This window comes from Trichosurus vulpecula, chromosome 8 (genome assembly GCF_011100635.1).
Source record: "Trichosurus vulpecula isolate mTriVul1 chromosome 8, mTriVul1.pri, whole genome shotgun sequence".
Classification (NCBI taxonomy): domain Eukaryota; kingdom Metazoa; phylum Chordata; class Mammalia; order Diprotodontia; family Phalangeridae; genus Trichosurus; species Trichosurus vulpecula.
The window spans coordinates 179,484,860-179,501,663 of NC_050580.1; the positions used below are offsets into that span (position 1 = coordinate 179,484,860).

Here is a 16,804-nt window from a genome sequence, read left to right on the forward strand (position 1 = left end):
ATAAGTCTTCCTGACTCCAGGCACTTAGCTGCCTTCCATGATCTCTAAGTCCCTTCCAATTCTAAAATTCTATGACTCTATGGCTTTAAAACAAAACAACAAAATCCCATCATACAAAGATCATGATGGCAAGGAGGCTGGGTGCTATGAAATGAAACAAACAAAAACAGTAGGGCATTACAACTACAAACCTGAGTTCAAGTCCCACTGCTGACACATACTGACTGTGTGACCCTGGGCAAGGAGCTCTCTGTGCTCTAGGCAACTCTTAAAGACTCAAAGTTTCAAAGAAGATGCTGACCTGCTTTGGTAAAGGGAATTTCCTTACCCAGGAGTTCCAATGAGAACAGAGGTCCAGTCCCCATCCCTAGTAACAATTCCACATCAGTTGAGACTTCTTTTTTTTTTGGAGGGGGGAAGGCAGGGCAATTGGGATTAAGTGACTTGCTCAAGGTCCCACTAGTAAGTGTGTCAAGTATCTGAGGCCGAATTTGAACTCAGGTCCTCCTGACTCCAGGGCCAGTGCTCTACTCACTGCATCACCTAGCTGCCCCATCAATTGAGACTTCTAAGAGAGATATGTCCTGAGCACTAGTGCCTTCCTATTTTAAAAAGGCATTAGCAAAAATAATAAAGCAACAATGCAAAGCTGGTCTGGTCTTTACACACATGTTAGTATAATCACTATGACTATATTGATGTGCCTACCAGTCTGTCAATCAACAGTCAATGAGCTCTATGCTAAGGGGATCCAAAGAAAGGCAAAAATAATTGCTGCCTTCAAGGAGCTCACCTTCTAGTGGAGAAAATGCTATGTAAATAACTAGGTTCAGCAAAACCTGAAGTCAGGAAGACCTGAGTTCAAACCCTACCTCAGACACTTTACAATCTGTGTGTCCCCAGGCACATCCCTCAGCCTCAGTAATCTTGTGTCTTCATGTGTAAAATGAGGATAATAGTAGCATCTACCTCTCAGAGTCATTGTGAGAATTAAATGAGATTTTATGTATAAAACATTTTGAAAACCTTAAAGCCCTATATAATGCTAGATAGTATTATTATTATTATTATTATTATTATTATTATTATTATTATTATTATTATTATTATTATTATTATGAGATATATACAGAGTAAGTACAAGGTAACACAGGAGGGGTAGGCAACTAGTAACTGAGAGTACTGGGAAAGGCCACCTATAAAAGGTAAGACTTGACCTGAGTCTTAAAAGAAGCCAGAGAAACAGAGAGGCAGAAGTGTGTTATTACACATGTATAAGATTCAATAGCTAAAAGATAGAGATGTGAGTACTCCCTCCATCTAGGCAGGTTGCAAACCTTCTGTGACTTAGTAGACTTTGTAGCCTAACTCAATTGGTTATTGTTACACATTTCTAATTTATCTCCCTTCTTCCATTTTATTCCCCCTAATGTGTCATCCACAGAGCTGACAAGATAACCTTTCTGAAACAGAGGTCTGAACGTGTCACTGTTCCTGTTCCATAATCTGTGGTGGCTCCCCATTGGTCCTAGATCAATTGAAACATCTCAGCTTAGAGATTAAAGAGCTCCTTTTCAGACTTAGGTCACATCAGGCCTGTACAACCTGCAGTCCAAGGGCCGCTCTTGCAGCATGTCAAAGGATTTTCTCTACATACAGAGGATGTTTTCCTCTACATTTTTCTCCTGCTGCCCAAAATCCTTGGGTATGTTGCAAGTGGCCCGAGAGCCGTAAGCATCCCTTGGGCAGTAAGCATCCCTCCAGCCATAGGTTGTGCAGGCCTGGGTTGCATAGCTCTTTGCATCTTCTACATTCTGTGCAAACTAGCCTTTGCTGTTCCTGAATTGGGCCTTCCTGACTTTATGCCTTTCCATTTTTATGGAATGCACTCCTTCCTCACCTGTGCCTCTTAGTAAGTCAACAATGGTCAAAAAGAAATCATTGCCCAGAGATGACTCCTCCAGGAATGAGCCTCTTCAAAATTAGGTAAACAGATCTTTCCACAATATTGGGTCTTTCTATGTTAGCAAGACTTTTGTGTTCCTCTGGTACAGCCTCTGAGAACCCAGAATCACTCCCCATACCACAATGAAGCACTGGAAAGGAACTCAGATTGCTTATCATATAAGCCCCCAAATTCATGACGCTCATATGTTTTGTGTATATGTCATTGAAGATTTTTCCGTTTATTATCTCATTTTAGCTCCTCTGTATATTTGTCATCTGAAGACCAATCTACCCAAGATTGTTCTCTAAATGATGAAATTTTTGTCCACAGTCACTCACTAAGACCCTTTAAAGAAGAGGTTCTTAACGTTTTGGGGGGGGGGGTCATTGGCCCCTTTGGCAACTTAGTAAAGTCCATAGACCCCTTCTCAGAACAATGCTTTTATCTTTCTTAAAAAAAATAAATCTATTTACTTTACGCAATCTCTTTGTCCCCCCCTCATTTAACAAACAAAATGTCTTGTCATAAACACGCATAACCTAGCCAAACTGACTATACCCCAAAGCGTATGTCTCTTTGCATTTTAAGTTTATCAGCTCTCTAATAGGAGGTGGGGAGGGCGGGCAAGAGGTATGGTGGAGGGGGCTGGGTACTTTCTGGACTCACGGTTTATCATTACATTGATCAGAATTCTAGCATCTAAAGACGTTTCTCTCTGCAGTAGTGTTGTCACTGTATAAATTGTTGTCCTAGTAGAATAATGTTTTCTAATACGTTAAATAAAATACCTATTATTACAAAGGAAACTAATGATACTGAAATAGTTACCAAAAATTTTTTTTTCCTGAATTCACAGACACCAGGTTATAAAGCCCTGCTCTGAAGCAGGAGAGGGCTTACGATCTGCTTCTGTGGAAAGAGTATCCACACTGAAGAAGTCTTGTGTTTTTTGAGGCATTGAAACATCCCATTTTAGCCTTACAGTATTTCTTATGAGGTAGAACAGCTATTATTATCTTGACTCAATGAGTAATTTGTGGCAGCTATTATTATCCACATTTAATGGCTAGCTCAGGGATTAAGTAACATGAATAAGGTCACTACTCAACAATTTAATTCAACAAACAGTTATTAAATGCCAACTATGTGCAAGGCACCTTCATTAAGGATACAAAGATGAAAACCAGCTTAGTTCCTGCCCTCAAGAAGCTAACATTCTACTTGAGTTGGGGAAGAGGCATGGGAGGGAAGGATTTGTTAATGATTTTCTGTATGTCCAACCAGATCTATACCATCTACAGTTGCTATAATGACAATCTATCATGGACCAGCCTTTGAGAGTTACCTGAGGTTCAGAGAGGCTATACAAGTCATGCAGCTAGTAAAGGAATACAAGTCTAGCATTCTGCTACACCAGGGATGACAAGGTGAGGGTGAGGAAGGATACACATATATTAGTAAATACGAAACCAGGTAGAGGGTGAATGGAACTCCCCTCCCCCCAAAGAGTTTGTTCAGACAAACTCCTCTAGGAATCTTGAAGAGAGAAAACAATTTCAGCAGGAAGGACCAGGAAAGGTGGAACTTGACCTGAGCTTTGAAGAAAGAGAAGTATTCTGAAAGATGGAGTTGAAGGAATACATGTATGGTCTAGGCATGGGGGCTGGCCTGGGCAAATGTGGAGAGGCGTGAATGAGTCAGCACTTCCATTGCAGAGAACTGCTTGTTCATTATGGCTAGGTTCAGCCCTCCGAAGCCCTGAGATCATTCCCATCTCCTCCTCCTCTAAGTTTCTTTCTAAAGCAAAGGTTCTTAACCTTTTTATGTCATGGACCCCTTTGTCAAAGCCTATAGGATTCCTTCTCAGAACAAAATGTGTGCCTACATCCATAATTGAAAGAAATGCAAATTTTCATTTACAGAGAATAAAGATTAAAATTTTTCCCATCCAAATTCACATACTCCCTAAAACCTATCCATAGATCCCTTGGGAGTCTGTGCACCCCAAGTCAAGAGCTCTTGTCCTAGAGAGAGGGGAAAGGTATGATTCTTTCTTCAAACATGTAGACCAAGGTCTTGATGATCACTTCCTTCCTGAATGTCTTCTGGGTGTTCTGACCCAACTCCTATCCCCTCAAACAAGATTCTCAGAAATTTCTCTACCACCAGCAACTATAGAATCTGCTTCTTCTCATCGATCTCTTTCCTAAAGCTCTAATTAAGGGTTTCGGGTCAGGTGCGGTAAACATCAGACTCCTGACTCTTAGCCAAAGCTTTTGCCATTAACCCATCATGTCACTGGTTGCAATTGGGAAGTATGGAGTGTCCTGAGTAAATGGAGCAATTTTCATTGCTCAGCGGGGGTTAGGAAGTTGAGACATCTGTCTGAAAGAGTATTTCAAGCATGAGTAAAAGCATAAGTAAAGGCACGGAGGTATGAAATAATGAGGCACATACAGGGGATGGTAAGTAGTTCAGTTTGACTGGAGGCTACCTTACATATGGAAGATTTGTATGAGAAAAGATTGGAAAAGTATAGTGTAACCAAACTTTAGAAAGCCTTGAATGCCAGACAAGTGTGAACTTGGTTCATTAGGCCACAAAAAAGTTACAAGTCCAGATCTATTCATAAGGCAGATAAATCTTATTGCAGTATAAAGAATGTCTTGGGGAGGGAAGAGCACGGAGATTGGAAAATTTATTAGGACGCTGTTGCAATAGTCCAAGTTGGTAATAAGAAGGGCCTGTACTAAGCTGGTGGTAGTGGGAATGGAGAGAGGGCAGATGAAACATATTAGAGAAGAAAAATCCATAGGACTTAACAATTGACTGGCTATGAGAAGTGGAAGAGAGGACTGATTCAAAGATATCATCATGCTTTCTAACATTGGTAGGTAGATGACGGTGCCAGTGACAGAAACAGTGAAATAAGGAAGAAAAGGTTTTGGGAAAGGCATAATAAGCTTGGTCTGGGACATGAGTTTGAGGTCCCAGGAGAAAATTCAGGTGCAAATATCCTGTCAGCAGTTGAAAACACAGATCAGAAACTCAGGAGAAAGGTCAAGCCTTTCTCAAAATATAGATCTGAAAATTATCTACTTAGAGACAATATCTGAAGGTGAAAAGGGGGCCTGTGAATGAAATTGCTAAAGAGGCAAAAGGGGGGAAAGGCTGAGGATAGAACATTGGGGAACACCCTAAGGAGTTATAAAAAGGACTTTCCTGGATGGTGAAGTCTTCACAGAAACGCTACAGAAAAAATGACTTCCCAAGACTGTTAGTTGGTCTTAGAACTGGGATTAGAACCCAGATTTTTGACTCTTAGGGCAGGGCTCTTCACCACACCACTTACTGGCCATGTAGTAGAGGGTAATTCATTTTTCAGATAAATGACCTCTCAGATCTCTTCCAACTTGAAATTTTAATGATTCTAAGAAGTTCCTTCTTGAAAAGCATTAGTCACTTCTAGTAACATAGGCAGAATGTATATCATGAAACATAGAATTCAGGAATCATATAACCTGTCCAAATTACTTCTTTGGTCCTTCTGCTACCTTCTTTGCCTTTCGTTGCTTTTTATTGTCTCATGAGAGAAGCCGGTCCCCCCTTTTATCAGAAGCTTTTCCAGCTCAGAACTCTTCCCCTCAACAATTCTCATATCTTCCCAGACCAAAACAGCCTAGTAATTTTGAAAAGATAGAATAAAACCATTGAATAGGAGGTAGCATCTTAGTTTAGCCTTATTTGTGCTTGAAACCTAGATTATTCAAGAAATGGGCTTTTCCTGGTGACCTACAGGGTTTCTGCATTCCTGTATCTATTAGGAGGAAGGCAGAGAGTCCACAAAGAGGAAGTAGCAGTGACGTGTTGGCCCTGAAAAATCTTACCTAGCCTTCTGCCATAGGGGGCAACCTAACCATCATCCTTTGTAAAAACAGTCTACCATTGGAATACATTGGTGGAGCATATAAGTTTGCTTTCTCCAGACATCTCTGAAGAAAAAAAGTAATCAGATCACCTATTCTGACATCCAGGCCTTCCTGGTTCACCAGACCCTTTCTCCAAAGGAAAACATGATCACTTCATGGCAGTCCTCTAATTAATGGGGCTGTTTCCAAACGTGCTCTATGCTCTTGTGGCCAGGTCATTACCTAGATAAGGGCAGGTAAGGGGGTGTGGATGACCGGCCCTGGAAGAACGGAGAAGTCTAGTCTTAGTATGGCCCCTAACCGTGGGGGCACTCTAATTTACTGCCTGGGCTCAACACCACCACCAGGATGCTCTCCCCCGCACCACCCCCACCCCCACCACCCCCCCGCCAACTCTCTACCTCTCTATCCTCTGGCCCCGCCTTCCTCTCGCCTCTCCTCCCCAGAGGCTCCTCCCCTCTCCCCTTTCCCTGCATTCTCCCTAAGCAGCTCCTCCCTCTCCTCCTGTTCTTCTGACTCCGCCTCCCCTCTCCTGCTTCTCTCCCCCGCTCCCCAGCTGCCCCTGCTCCTCCGCCCCCTCCGCTGTAGCTGCTGCGCTGCTGCCCAGCTCCATCTCTGCAGTCAAGACGCCTGGGTGCAGAGGCTGCCGCAGCTACCACGGCCGCTGCCACCTCCTCCCCTCCCCCACTCCCATCCCCATTGTCCCCCCATTCCCTGCACCCCGACCATGGCGCACGAGGCCGGGAGGAGCTCTCGTCCTGGGGGACCCTGCGGGGAGCTACGGGCTGAGCCCAGAGGTGCGGTAGGAGCCGGGGCCTGGGGAGGGGGTTAAAAGGAAAGGCGGGGGGGCGCGAGACGATGTTTCGTAGGGGAGGGGTTTACTTACGATAGCAGGGGAGCTCAATGTCGAGCTCCCCACTTAGGCCACTGCCCCGCCCCCCTCCCCCTTTTCCACCCCTCCAACCGCGGAGATAACGCTGCCCCCTCCCCCACCTCCCAGCCCCACTGTGGAAAGATGTATGGGGTATCTCTTGCATGACTACAGCCATGGGATGGTCTGGGCTGGCGGGATGGGGATCCTTGTCAGGTGGGGTGGGGGTAGGGGGCAGGGGGCAGGGGGCGGTGCTCAGACCATTCTATTTTGCCTCCATGAGTGAAAACCTTCCCGGTCCTCCAGCACCGCCGCCACCACCACAATCCCCCTCCACCCCCCGACCCCCCACTCCCACCAATAGCTATGCTGAGTGGGTTCTTTATCAGAGCCTTATGTCTTCCTCCTTCCCATACCCACCTTTACTCCCCCCCCCAATCCTCTTTTCCTCTCTTCAGGTGACACTGGTGACGAGGACCAGCCCCAAGTCTGTGCCAAGTGTTGTGCCCAGTTCACTGATCCAACTGAGTTCCTCACCCACCAGAACACGTGTTGTACTGACCCTCCGGTAATGGTCATCCTAGGGAGCCAGGAGAATTCTAGGTCAAACTCCTCCTCCTCCTCTTCTGAAGCTCGACCAGAAGGTCAGGACAGTCCCCAGATTATGGATACAGAGCAAAGCAACCCCCCTGATCCTGGGCCTTCCGTACCCACAGATGCCAGCTGGGGGCCAGAGCGAGGCCGAGAAGAGTCTTCAGACCACTTTCTTATGACCACAGCAGGAGCTACTTCAGCTGGTGGAGGTGGGGGGCTGATTTTGGCCAGCCCCAAGTTGGGAGCAACCCCTTTAGCTAAGGAGTCCACCCCCGCACCCCCTCCCCCCCCACCTCCTCCCCCTCCTCCTGGAGCAGGTAGCGGTCACTTGAACATCCCCTTGATACTTGAGGAACTCCGGGTCCTGCAGCAGCGACAGATCCATCAAATGCAGATGACAGAGCAGATCTGCCGTCAAGTGCTCCTGCTGGGCTCCTTGGGTCAATCAGTGGGTGCTACTGCCAGCCCCTCAGAACTGCCTGGCACAGGTACAACCACCTCTTCCAAGACCCTGCTACCCCTCTTCAGTCCCATCAAGCCTGGCCAGGCAAGTAAGACACTTACACCATCTTCTTCATCTTCCTCCTCTTCCACCTCTGGGACAGAAGTACCTAAGCCAGCTTTTTTCCACCTCTATCACCCCCTGGGGGCACAGCACCCCTTTTCTAGTGGTGGGGTAGGGCGAAGCCACAAGCCCACCCCTACCGCAACCCCTTCCCCAGCACTTCCAGGCACCACAGACCAGCTGATCACCTCTCCTCACCTGGCATTCCCTGGCACCACAGGACTGCTGGCAGCACAGTGCCTGGGGGCAGCCCGGGGCTTGGAAGCAGCAGCTTCCCCAGGTCTCCTGAAACCGAAGAATGGTGGTGGTGAGCTGGGCTATGGAGAAGTGATGGGCCCCTTAGAGAAGCCTGGTGGGCGCCACAAGTGCCGCTTTTGTGCCAAGGTATTTGGCAGCGACAGTGCCCTACAGATCCACCTGCGCTCTCACACAGGTGAGAGACCTTACAAGTGCAATGTCTGCGGCAACCGATTCACCACTAGAGGCAACCTGAAGGTACACTTCCACCGGCACAGAGAGAAGTACCCTCATGTACAGATGAACCCACACCCAGTACCGGAACACTTGGACTACGTCATCACAGGCAGTGGTCTCCCATATGGCATGTCCGTGCCTCCAGAGAAGGCTGAGGAGGAAGCCACTTCAGGTGGTGCAGAACGTAAGCCCCTATCAGCTTCAGCCACAGCCCTCACTGCCACAGAGAGCCTGACGCTCCTCTCCACCACTGCAGGCACGGCCACAGCTCCAGGGCTCCCAGCCTTCAACAAGTTTGTGCTCATGAAGGCAGTGGAACCAAAGAACAAAGCAGATGAAAACACTCCACCTGGAAGTGAGGGCTCAGCTGTTGCCGGAGGAGCAGAAACTGGTACCACAACTAGGATGCAGCTGAGTAAATTAGTAACATCTTTGCCCAGCTGGGCGCTGCTGACCAACCACTTCAAGACCACTGGTGGCTTCCCTTTCCCATATGTGCTGGAGCCCTTGGGGGCTTCCCCTTCAGAGACCTCCAAGTTGCAGCAATTGGTGGAAAAGATTGATGGCCAGGGAGCTGTTGGGACTGTCTCGACTGCCTCAGGGGCTTCTACCACCTCTGCCCCTGCAGTGTCCTCTTCATCTTCTTCAGGCCCCAACCAGTGTGTGATCTGCCTTCGTGTGCTGAGCTGTCCCCGGGCCCTGCGACTCCATTATGGACAGCATGGCGGAGAGAGGCCCTTCAAATGCAAAGTATGTGGCAGGGCCTTCTCTACTCGGGGCAATCTTCGGGCCCACTTTGTAGGTCATAAGGCTAGTCCAGCTGCCCGGGCTCAAAACTCTTGCCCTATCTGCCAGAAGAAATTCACCAATGCTGTCACTCTACAGCAGCATGTCCGTATGCACCTGGGTGGGCAGATCCCCAATGGGGGCACCATGCTTCCCGAAGGTGGGGTAGCTACAAAGGAAAGTGGAGCTGAGCAGTCTGTACCACAAGCAGCAGGAGTCTTCCCCCAGCAGCAGCAGCAGCAGCCACAGCAGCAGGTATCCCCAGAGGAGGAACTATCTGAGGAAGAAGATGAGGAGGAGGAGGAAGAAGAGGAAGATATAACAGATGAGGATTCCCTGGCAGGGAGGGGCTCAGAGAGTGGTGGTGAGAAGGCTGTTTCCATGAGGGGGGATTCAGAAGAGGCATCTGGTCCAGAGGATGAGGCAGCTGCCTCAGTGGCAACATCTGGGAAGGAGATGGACAGTGGTGAGAAGTCAGCCCAGCAGCCTTCCCTGCCATTAGCTGGCAAACTGGAGGAACCTCAGCCCACGGAGCATGGAAGCAGTGAGCCTACAGGAGGCATTGAGGGGGATGGACAACCCGAGGGGAATAGCAGCCCAACTTCAGTGCTCTCTCCAGAAGGGGAAGTAGCCAGTGCTATCATAACAGAGGGGCCAGGCATGCAGGAAGCCAGAAGGAAGGAGCATGGGGAGAGCACAAGCAGCAGCAGCAGCAGCAGCAAGCGGTCCTGTGGGGTGTGTGGCCAGTCCTGTCCCAGCCAGGCAGCCCTGGAGGAGCACCACAAGGCCCACAGCAAGGAGGGGTCACTCTTCACCTGCAGCATCTGCAAGCAGGGCTTCCCTGAGCGGGCCACCCTCAAGAAGCACGTGCTGCTGGCACACCACCAGGTACAGCCCTTTGCCCCCCATGGTCCTCAGAGTGTACCTTCACTCTCCCTGGCCCCAGGCCATTCAGCCTCGATCTCTGCAGCAGGCTTCTGTCCTTTTGGTAGGAAAGATGACCCCACAATCCAGTGAGTCCCTTTAGCTGTACCTACTGTTTCCTGAGTCAAGGAGCAGAGGCTGGGCGCTCCATAGAAGGACCCCTATGATTTTACCTGCCCCTTTATATCATTGTCAATAACAAATGGGGCTCCCTAATATAATTATATCCCCCAAAGATCCTCTCCAGCCCCCCCATGCATTTGATATCCTGGTGTTCACAGGGGACAGGCCCCTGCAGAATTTTTCATTGACCCTGCTGCCCTTGTAAGGAACAGAGTCTTTTAGAAGGCCTCCATATCCCCAGGGGGAACCCTCTCCTAGCTTCTTCAGGGGTGAACCTTCCCTCTCCTCTTTCCTCTCCCTTTCCCTCCTGGCAGGTGCACCTGAGCACCCACGTTTGGAATTGCAGCCCAGCCCGAAGGGGCCGGCGTCTGTCCCTGGAGGGCCCTGTACCCCTTCTCTCTGGTGGCCAGGTCAAGCTACAGGACTTCCTGTCCCGGGACGTCCCTACCCAATTGGTGGGGGTGGGCCCTCTATCTTTCTGGAACCAGTATACAGCTTTCCTGTCAAGTGGCCTGGCCTCTAAGCCCCCGGGTTCCAGCTCCACCTCTACCACCACTGCTGCCCTGGCAACACCTGCCCTGTTTGGTCCAGGAACTGTGGCTGGGAAGTCATCTCCAGCAGTAGGATCCAGTGAGGCCAAGGAGAAGACTGCCCCCCTCATATTCCAACCTCCTGCATCCAAGACTGTACCTGAGAACCCAGGCAGAGAAGAGAAGTAGCAAACTGCAGTGCCCCTCACCCTATTCCAGAAGGTGCCAGCAACTGGGATTTTGCAGCGGTTCGTGACTTAGCCCTGTGGGATGAGAAGAAATGAAGGGTATAGCAACCCATAGGCCCTGAGAGTCACATTTAGGCAAAGGAGACTCGTTGGTGGGTATGGTAGGACTTGTCAGCCTTCTCCTGACCCCATTTTTGTGGCCTCACAGAGGCACTGGAGAATGGCAGCTTTCTCATCTGGAAGCTTTCCTAGTATAGGGTTTGGGGAGTGCAAGTTTGGCTCATTTCTGGAAGGAACAGTTTAGTTGGGGGTTGAAGGTGGTTCATGAAGTGCAGATGGGGATATGAGGAGGGTAGGCCTGGTATGAACTCTTGTCATTCTGGGTCTGGGACATATATCTGAAAGAGGGGAATCCCAATTCAGATCGAATGACTCTAGTGAATGTTTGGCTATAGTGATGACCCGAGGTGCAACAGTGCACAAAGAGGGCGATGTAACAAGTCCTCCCAAACTGGGGTGTTTCCAGTTTATTAGATTCCCCCCCCTTTTCCCTGGATCCTGCTTTTCCCCTAATATCCCTCTTCTCTCTAAGCTCTTCCTTTTCCCCACTCTCCCTGCCTGTGGACCAGGGCTTATGTCTTCACCACTGTCTGGCTCTTAGAGAGAACCAGACTTTTGGAGACCAGCTCCTGGAGGTATATGCCCTTCTCCTTCCTCCTGTAACAGACAAATTGTAGTATTTACTCTTAACATAGGATCATGTGGAAACAGGAGTTCCAGAAGAGGAGTAGTGTTCAGGAATCCTGCCGAAGAAGTCCTGCTTCTCTTCTAAAACTGTAGGCCCCAAAGACCCCTAACATAGTGAAATGTGCAGGGCAGAGAGGGGAGATGTTAGTGTCTTTCTCTCCATCATTAAAGGTGTTTTGACCAAGCATTTGTGTTGTTTGCTCCTTGTGACTCAGATTGCTTAGCAAGAGCAGTCTCTATGCACTGTACCACTAAACTTGTCTCCCTTCAAGCCTGCAGTCCTCTGCCAGAATTGAACATGTGTTATTAATGTTGAGTTTGTCCAGTCTCCTCCTATTATAACTTCTAGTATGGAAATGTTCCCTCCCTCTACCTTAGTCTCAAAAGGTAGGCAATTTTCATTCTCTGTTCCTTCCATCTCAGGTTTTCTCTTTGCCACTACACAAACATAGGGCCTTCTGCCCTAAGAAGGTGAACTGATCCTCTTATTCCTTGAGATAAAGAGATGGAAACAAATAAACCAAAAAAAAAAAAAACCATGAAACTATGTGAGATAAATTAATGAGATAAATAAATAGGCTTACTCCTGCTGCTTCCTCCAAAAATAATGTGATATCTCCAACACTGTTGAGTGGGGTGGAGGGCAGAGGCATTGTGTGGCCAGGGTGAAGAAGATATTTTCTACTCTGGTCTCGGGGTAATGTCCTAATTCTGATATGGAGGAAGTGTTGAAACATTTTTTGGCTCCATTGCCTTTCTTCTCCAGAGAGAAGGATCTCCAGGCCCCTAGGTGGCCATTAGTAGGATCTTTCGAGTTTAACTAGGAGCTCCTGTTGTGAGGCCAGCTCCAGGATAAAGGGGAAGGAGGTGGGTAAACCTATTTTCTTAAGCTCAGGAGAAGCAATGAATAGGTGTTAGATTCCAGTTGGCCCCACCAGAGCTGTATGATTTCCTTTTAAAAATACAACTGGTGAATAGAAGAGACCAGGAGCCCTGTGAGGCCCAGAATAAGGAAGAAGTAGCTTCTGTCCCTTTAATTCCTGGCAAAGCTTTGTAAGTCTCTTGTTGCTTTCCCCTTTCATTCTCTCTAAGGAAGGAGGTGGGTCAACAACCCCTTCCATTGTCTCTACTTTCCCCCACTCCCATTGGTTACAGATAATGCTATTTAACTAATTAAACCTGACTTGCCCTCTGTTGAGGTGCCAGCTCTCATGGTAACAGCTGTCTGTGAGGCTTTTATTGATGGACACTTCCTTACTTCAGGTCAACTCTAATCCCAGCAAAGCTCTCCTTCTGCCTTCCCACCCCCTCTCCCACTGTTCCATTTCATTCTTCTCTGCTTGCCTCTTCATTCTCTGATCCACTTTTTTTTCTCTTCACTCTTTCTATTCTGTCTTCCCACCCTCTATTATTATTTCAGTCCAGCACTTTTTCTATGTCTTCAGTCTTACCTTATTCCTTCTCTCCAGGACTCACTTATCTCTCCACCCCCCCCCCCTTCCCTATCCTCCATTCTCACACTCAGTTTTCATCTAGTCAACTCTTCAGAAGGTGCCTGATCCCTAATTCAGTGACCTAGGTGAATAAGTGACTGAAACTTGCAAAGCTTACACTCAGTTTCTTTTGTCTCCAGGAATCTTTAAAAAAAAAAAGTCAAACTAATGATGTTATACCATATAATAAAAAGGCAGGATTGTGTCTTTCAGATGGGTATGTTTCAAGAGAAAAATAAATAGATAAAGACATATACTGTACTTGATACTGGCACAATTATAAAGAATTGACTATATATGTAACAGAATGGTAAAGGTAAGATAGGGAGTAACTCCTGAGGAAAATGGGATGGACTGAAGACAGTGAGACCTGTACAACCCCTTATTGGGGCACACCTACCCCTTTACATCCTACCCACTTTATAGCATTCCTATTTTCAGGAGGCAGCATGGAGCAGTAGAAAGAGTATTGAATTTGGCATTGGGGACCTGGATTCTAATCCTGCCATTCACTATCCAAATGGTTTTCAGCCAGACACTTTGTCTCTCTTGGCCTCAGTTTCTTCATCTGTGCAATGAGGGTACTGGAATAAATGGCTTCTACCACCTCTTCAAATTCTAAATTTTTGATCCCATGATGAGCATATGCTCCATCTTGGAACAGATAAAGTTTCCTCTTAAAGATTCCTCTTTTTACTAACACAGTAAGATCTTCCAAGGAAGACCAATCTTCAGTGCTATATTTTCTATTTTGATGAATCTGTTACTGAGCTTCTTCCCATCATCCATTAAAACCCTCTCCCTTAAAACATACTCACCCTCATTGCCTTCTAGCTGAATCAACCAATAAACATTTATTAAGCTCCTACTACATGCCAGGCACCATGCTAAACACTGGGGATACAAATAGAGGCAAAAGACAGTCCCTGCCCTCAAGGAACTTACAACCAAATGGGGGGGACAACACAAAAATTTATATATACAAAGTGAGCTATGTAGGAGAAATAGGAAATAATTGACAGAGGAAAGTACTGGAATTAAGAGCAGTTGGGGATGGCTTCCTGAATAAGGTGGGATTTAATTTGGGATTTAAAGGAAGCCAGGGAGGTCCATAGAGCAGAGGAGGCAGAGCATCCCAGGCATGGAGGACAGCCAGAGAGAATACTTGGAGCTGAGAGATGGAGTGTCTTATTTGTGGAACAGCCAGGAGGCCAATGTCACTGGATCTAAGAGTACAAGTCAGAAAGTAAGGTATAAGAAGACGGAAAGGTGAGGCGGGGGGGAGAAGGGGGAAGCTTATGAAGGGCTTTGAATGCCAAACAGCAATTTTGTGTTTCTTCTTAAATGCAACAGAAAATCACTGGAGTTTGGAGAGGGCAGGGGGGAAGAGACATGTGATTGGACCTGCTTATTACAAAAATCACTTCAGCAGCTGAATGGAGGAGGGATTAATATTATTTGTAAAATGGCAATGATAATAGCACCTATGCCCTAGAGTTATTATGAGGACCAAATGAGATAATTTTTAAAAAGCTCTTTGAAAACTTTCAAGTGTTGTCATTATTATTATTTTCTAAGAAAAACAAATTACCTGTTTCACTGTTGACCATGTTTTTAAGAATCAATAACATAAAAGAAGTAGGGGAAAAAAAGAATACATAGTGCCAGAGAACTGAGAGTATATATGCAAAAGTCAGAAAAGTAAGAATTGAAGGTCTGTTGTTGGTATGGGTGACCAAATGAATGAGGTAGAGCTAAAGATGGGAAGGGGGCAGCTAGGTGGCATAATGGACAGAGCACTGGGGCTGTAGCCAGGGAAGAATCGTCTTCCTGAGTTCAAATCTGGCCTCGGACACTAGTTGTGTGACCCTGGATGAGTCACTTAACCCTGTTTGCTTCAGTTTCCTTATCTGTCAAATGATTTGGAGAAGGAAATGGCAAACCACTCCAGTATCTCTGCCAAAAAAACCCCAAATGGGGTCATGAAGAGTTGAACACAACTGAAAGTGATGGGAAGAGGAAAAAATCAATGGAGTAGACCTTTGATCACTTTTGGTAAATGGACATTCTTCTTGGCTAGGAAAAAAAAAACTGAAATGAGATCCTTCACTATGACAAAAGAGGCTGCTGGCTAGGGAATCAAAGAATCTGGGTTTAGTCCCAGTGCTACATGACTGTGGGAAAGTCATTTAACCTCCATGAGCCTCTATTTCCACATTGTAAAAAAAGTAGGTTGGCCTCTAAGATCCCTTTCCAACTTTAGCTCTATATAATTCTAAAACCTCTAATTGTAACTCTATAATGAACTGTTTTTGGAACGTAGAAAAAGTTGCATTGAAAACCTGGCTACTAGCTAATGTACAGAAAAATGTGGTTCTCTTAGCTTATCCTGCATTATCCCCTTCTCTAAATTTTTTTTAAAAGTGTTGCTATATTTTTAGACATATCAATTACTACCAACCATACAACTTTACTATAGCATATATAAATTCATATAAAATGGTAGAATACCATTTCTCAAAAGCAAAGAAAGATGTCTTTTAACTTTAGACCTTTGGGTCAGTTCCCCTTTCAATAAGGAAATTTCAGCAGGAAGTAAGGCACCTTCATTTACCCCCAATTTCTGCTTGCATATTTCTAAACGTATTTGCCCAACCAAGTAATCCAGGTTGAGAGATTTAGGTGGAAAAAACTTTTCTTCCCAACACTTCTCACAATCTTTTTGAAATTTCTTTCTCAAATTCTATGTCCCTTCCTTTCCATGCTAAATACCACTAAGCAACTTTTAGGCCTTAGTCACCTGATACCTAGACTACAGCAATAATTTAATTCATCAAACATCTACTAAATTCCTACTCTGCAAGGCACTGTGCTTGGCATTAAGGGCACACAAAGATAGAACAGAAACTACTCTCAAGAAACTTAAAATCTAAAGGGCAGTAGGTGAGATGGAAGGTGATGGGGAGAAAGGAAATACAAAAATAGCTATCATACAAGGAAGAGTGGCAAGTTTCAAAGAGATATACAAGCAACGTCTTGTGTGAAATGTAGTCTCCATGTCTCCACATTTTTCTCTGCCAATCTATCCCGGGCATCATGGCCAGATTAATCTTCCTACAGCATAGCTCTGATCATATTCTCCCATTCAAAAATATTCAATTATTTCACATAGCCTACTGAATAAAATCCAAACATCTCAGTCTATCACGCAAGGTCCTCCAAAACACCTTTCCTTTTCAAACCCCAACTTACCTTTAAAGCTTTTTCTCCCTTTCCTCCCCAAAGTGAATCCCATGCTTTGTCATTCAAGAATACTTAGTCTTCCCGTACAAAAATCTCTCTTTTCTACTTCTGTGCCTTTGCTCATGCTTTTTTCCCATTCCTAGTATCCACTCCTCTCACATATTAGCCTACTAGAAGGAAAAGGCTAGCTCTTTTTCAAGACTCAGCTAAAATGCTAAAACACTAAACCTTCCCAATGTTTTTTTTTCCTGATCACATGAACATTCTTTCCTAAAGTAGCTAGTTTACTCCACCAGTATGATACTTATTGCATATTCAATTTAAATCAATTCACCAAATGTTTATGAAGGTCTACTAAATGCAAAAGACCCTGTACTAGGCACCAAGGG

At 46.1% G+C, this 16,804-nt stretch overlaps 1 protein-coding gene across 1 annotated transcript; it reads left to right on the plus strand.

The window, feature by feature from the left end:
* Nucleotides 1–6,462: 6,462 nt before the first annotated feature.
* Nucleotides 6,463–11,866, plus strand: SALL2 (spalt like transcription factor 2). The gene is made up of 3 exons (XM_036737236.1): nt 6,463–6,674; nt 7,207–10,055; nt 10,529–11,866. The coding sequence occupies exons 1-3, from the start codon at nt 6,605–6,607 to the stop codon at nt 10,931–10,933; spliced, it is 3,324 nt and encodes a 1,107-aa protein (XP_036593131.1). The 5' UTR covers nt 6,463–6,604; the 3' UTR covers nt 10,934–11,866.
* Nucleotides 11,867–16,804: the final 4,938 nt, after the last annotated feature.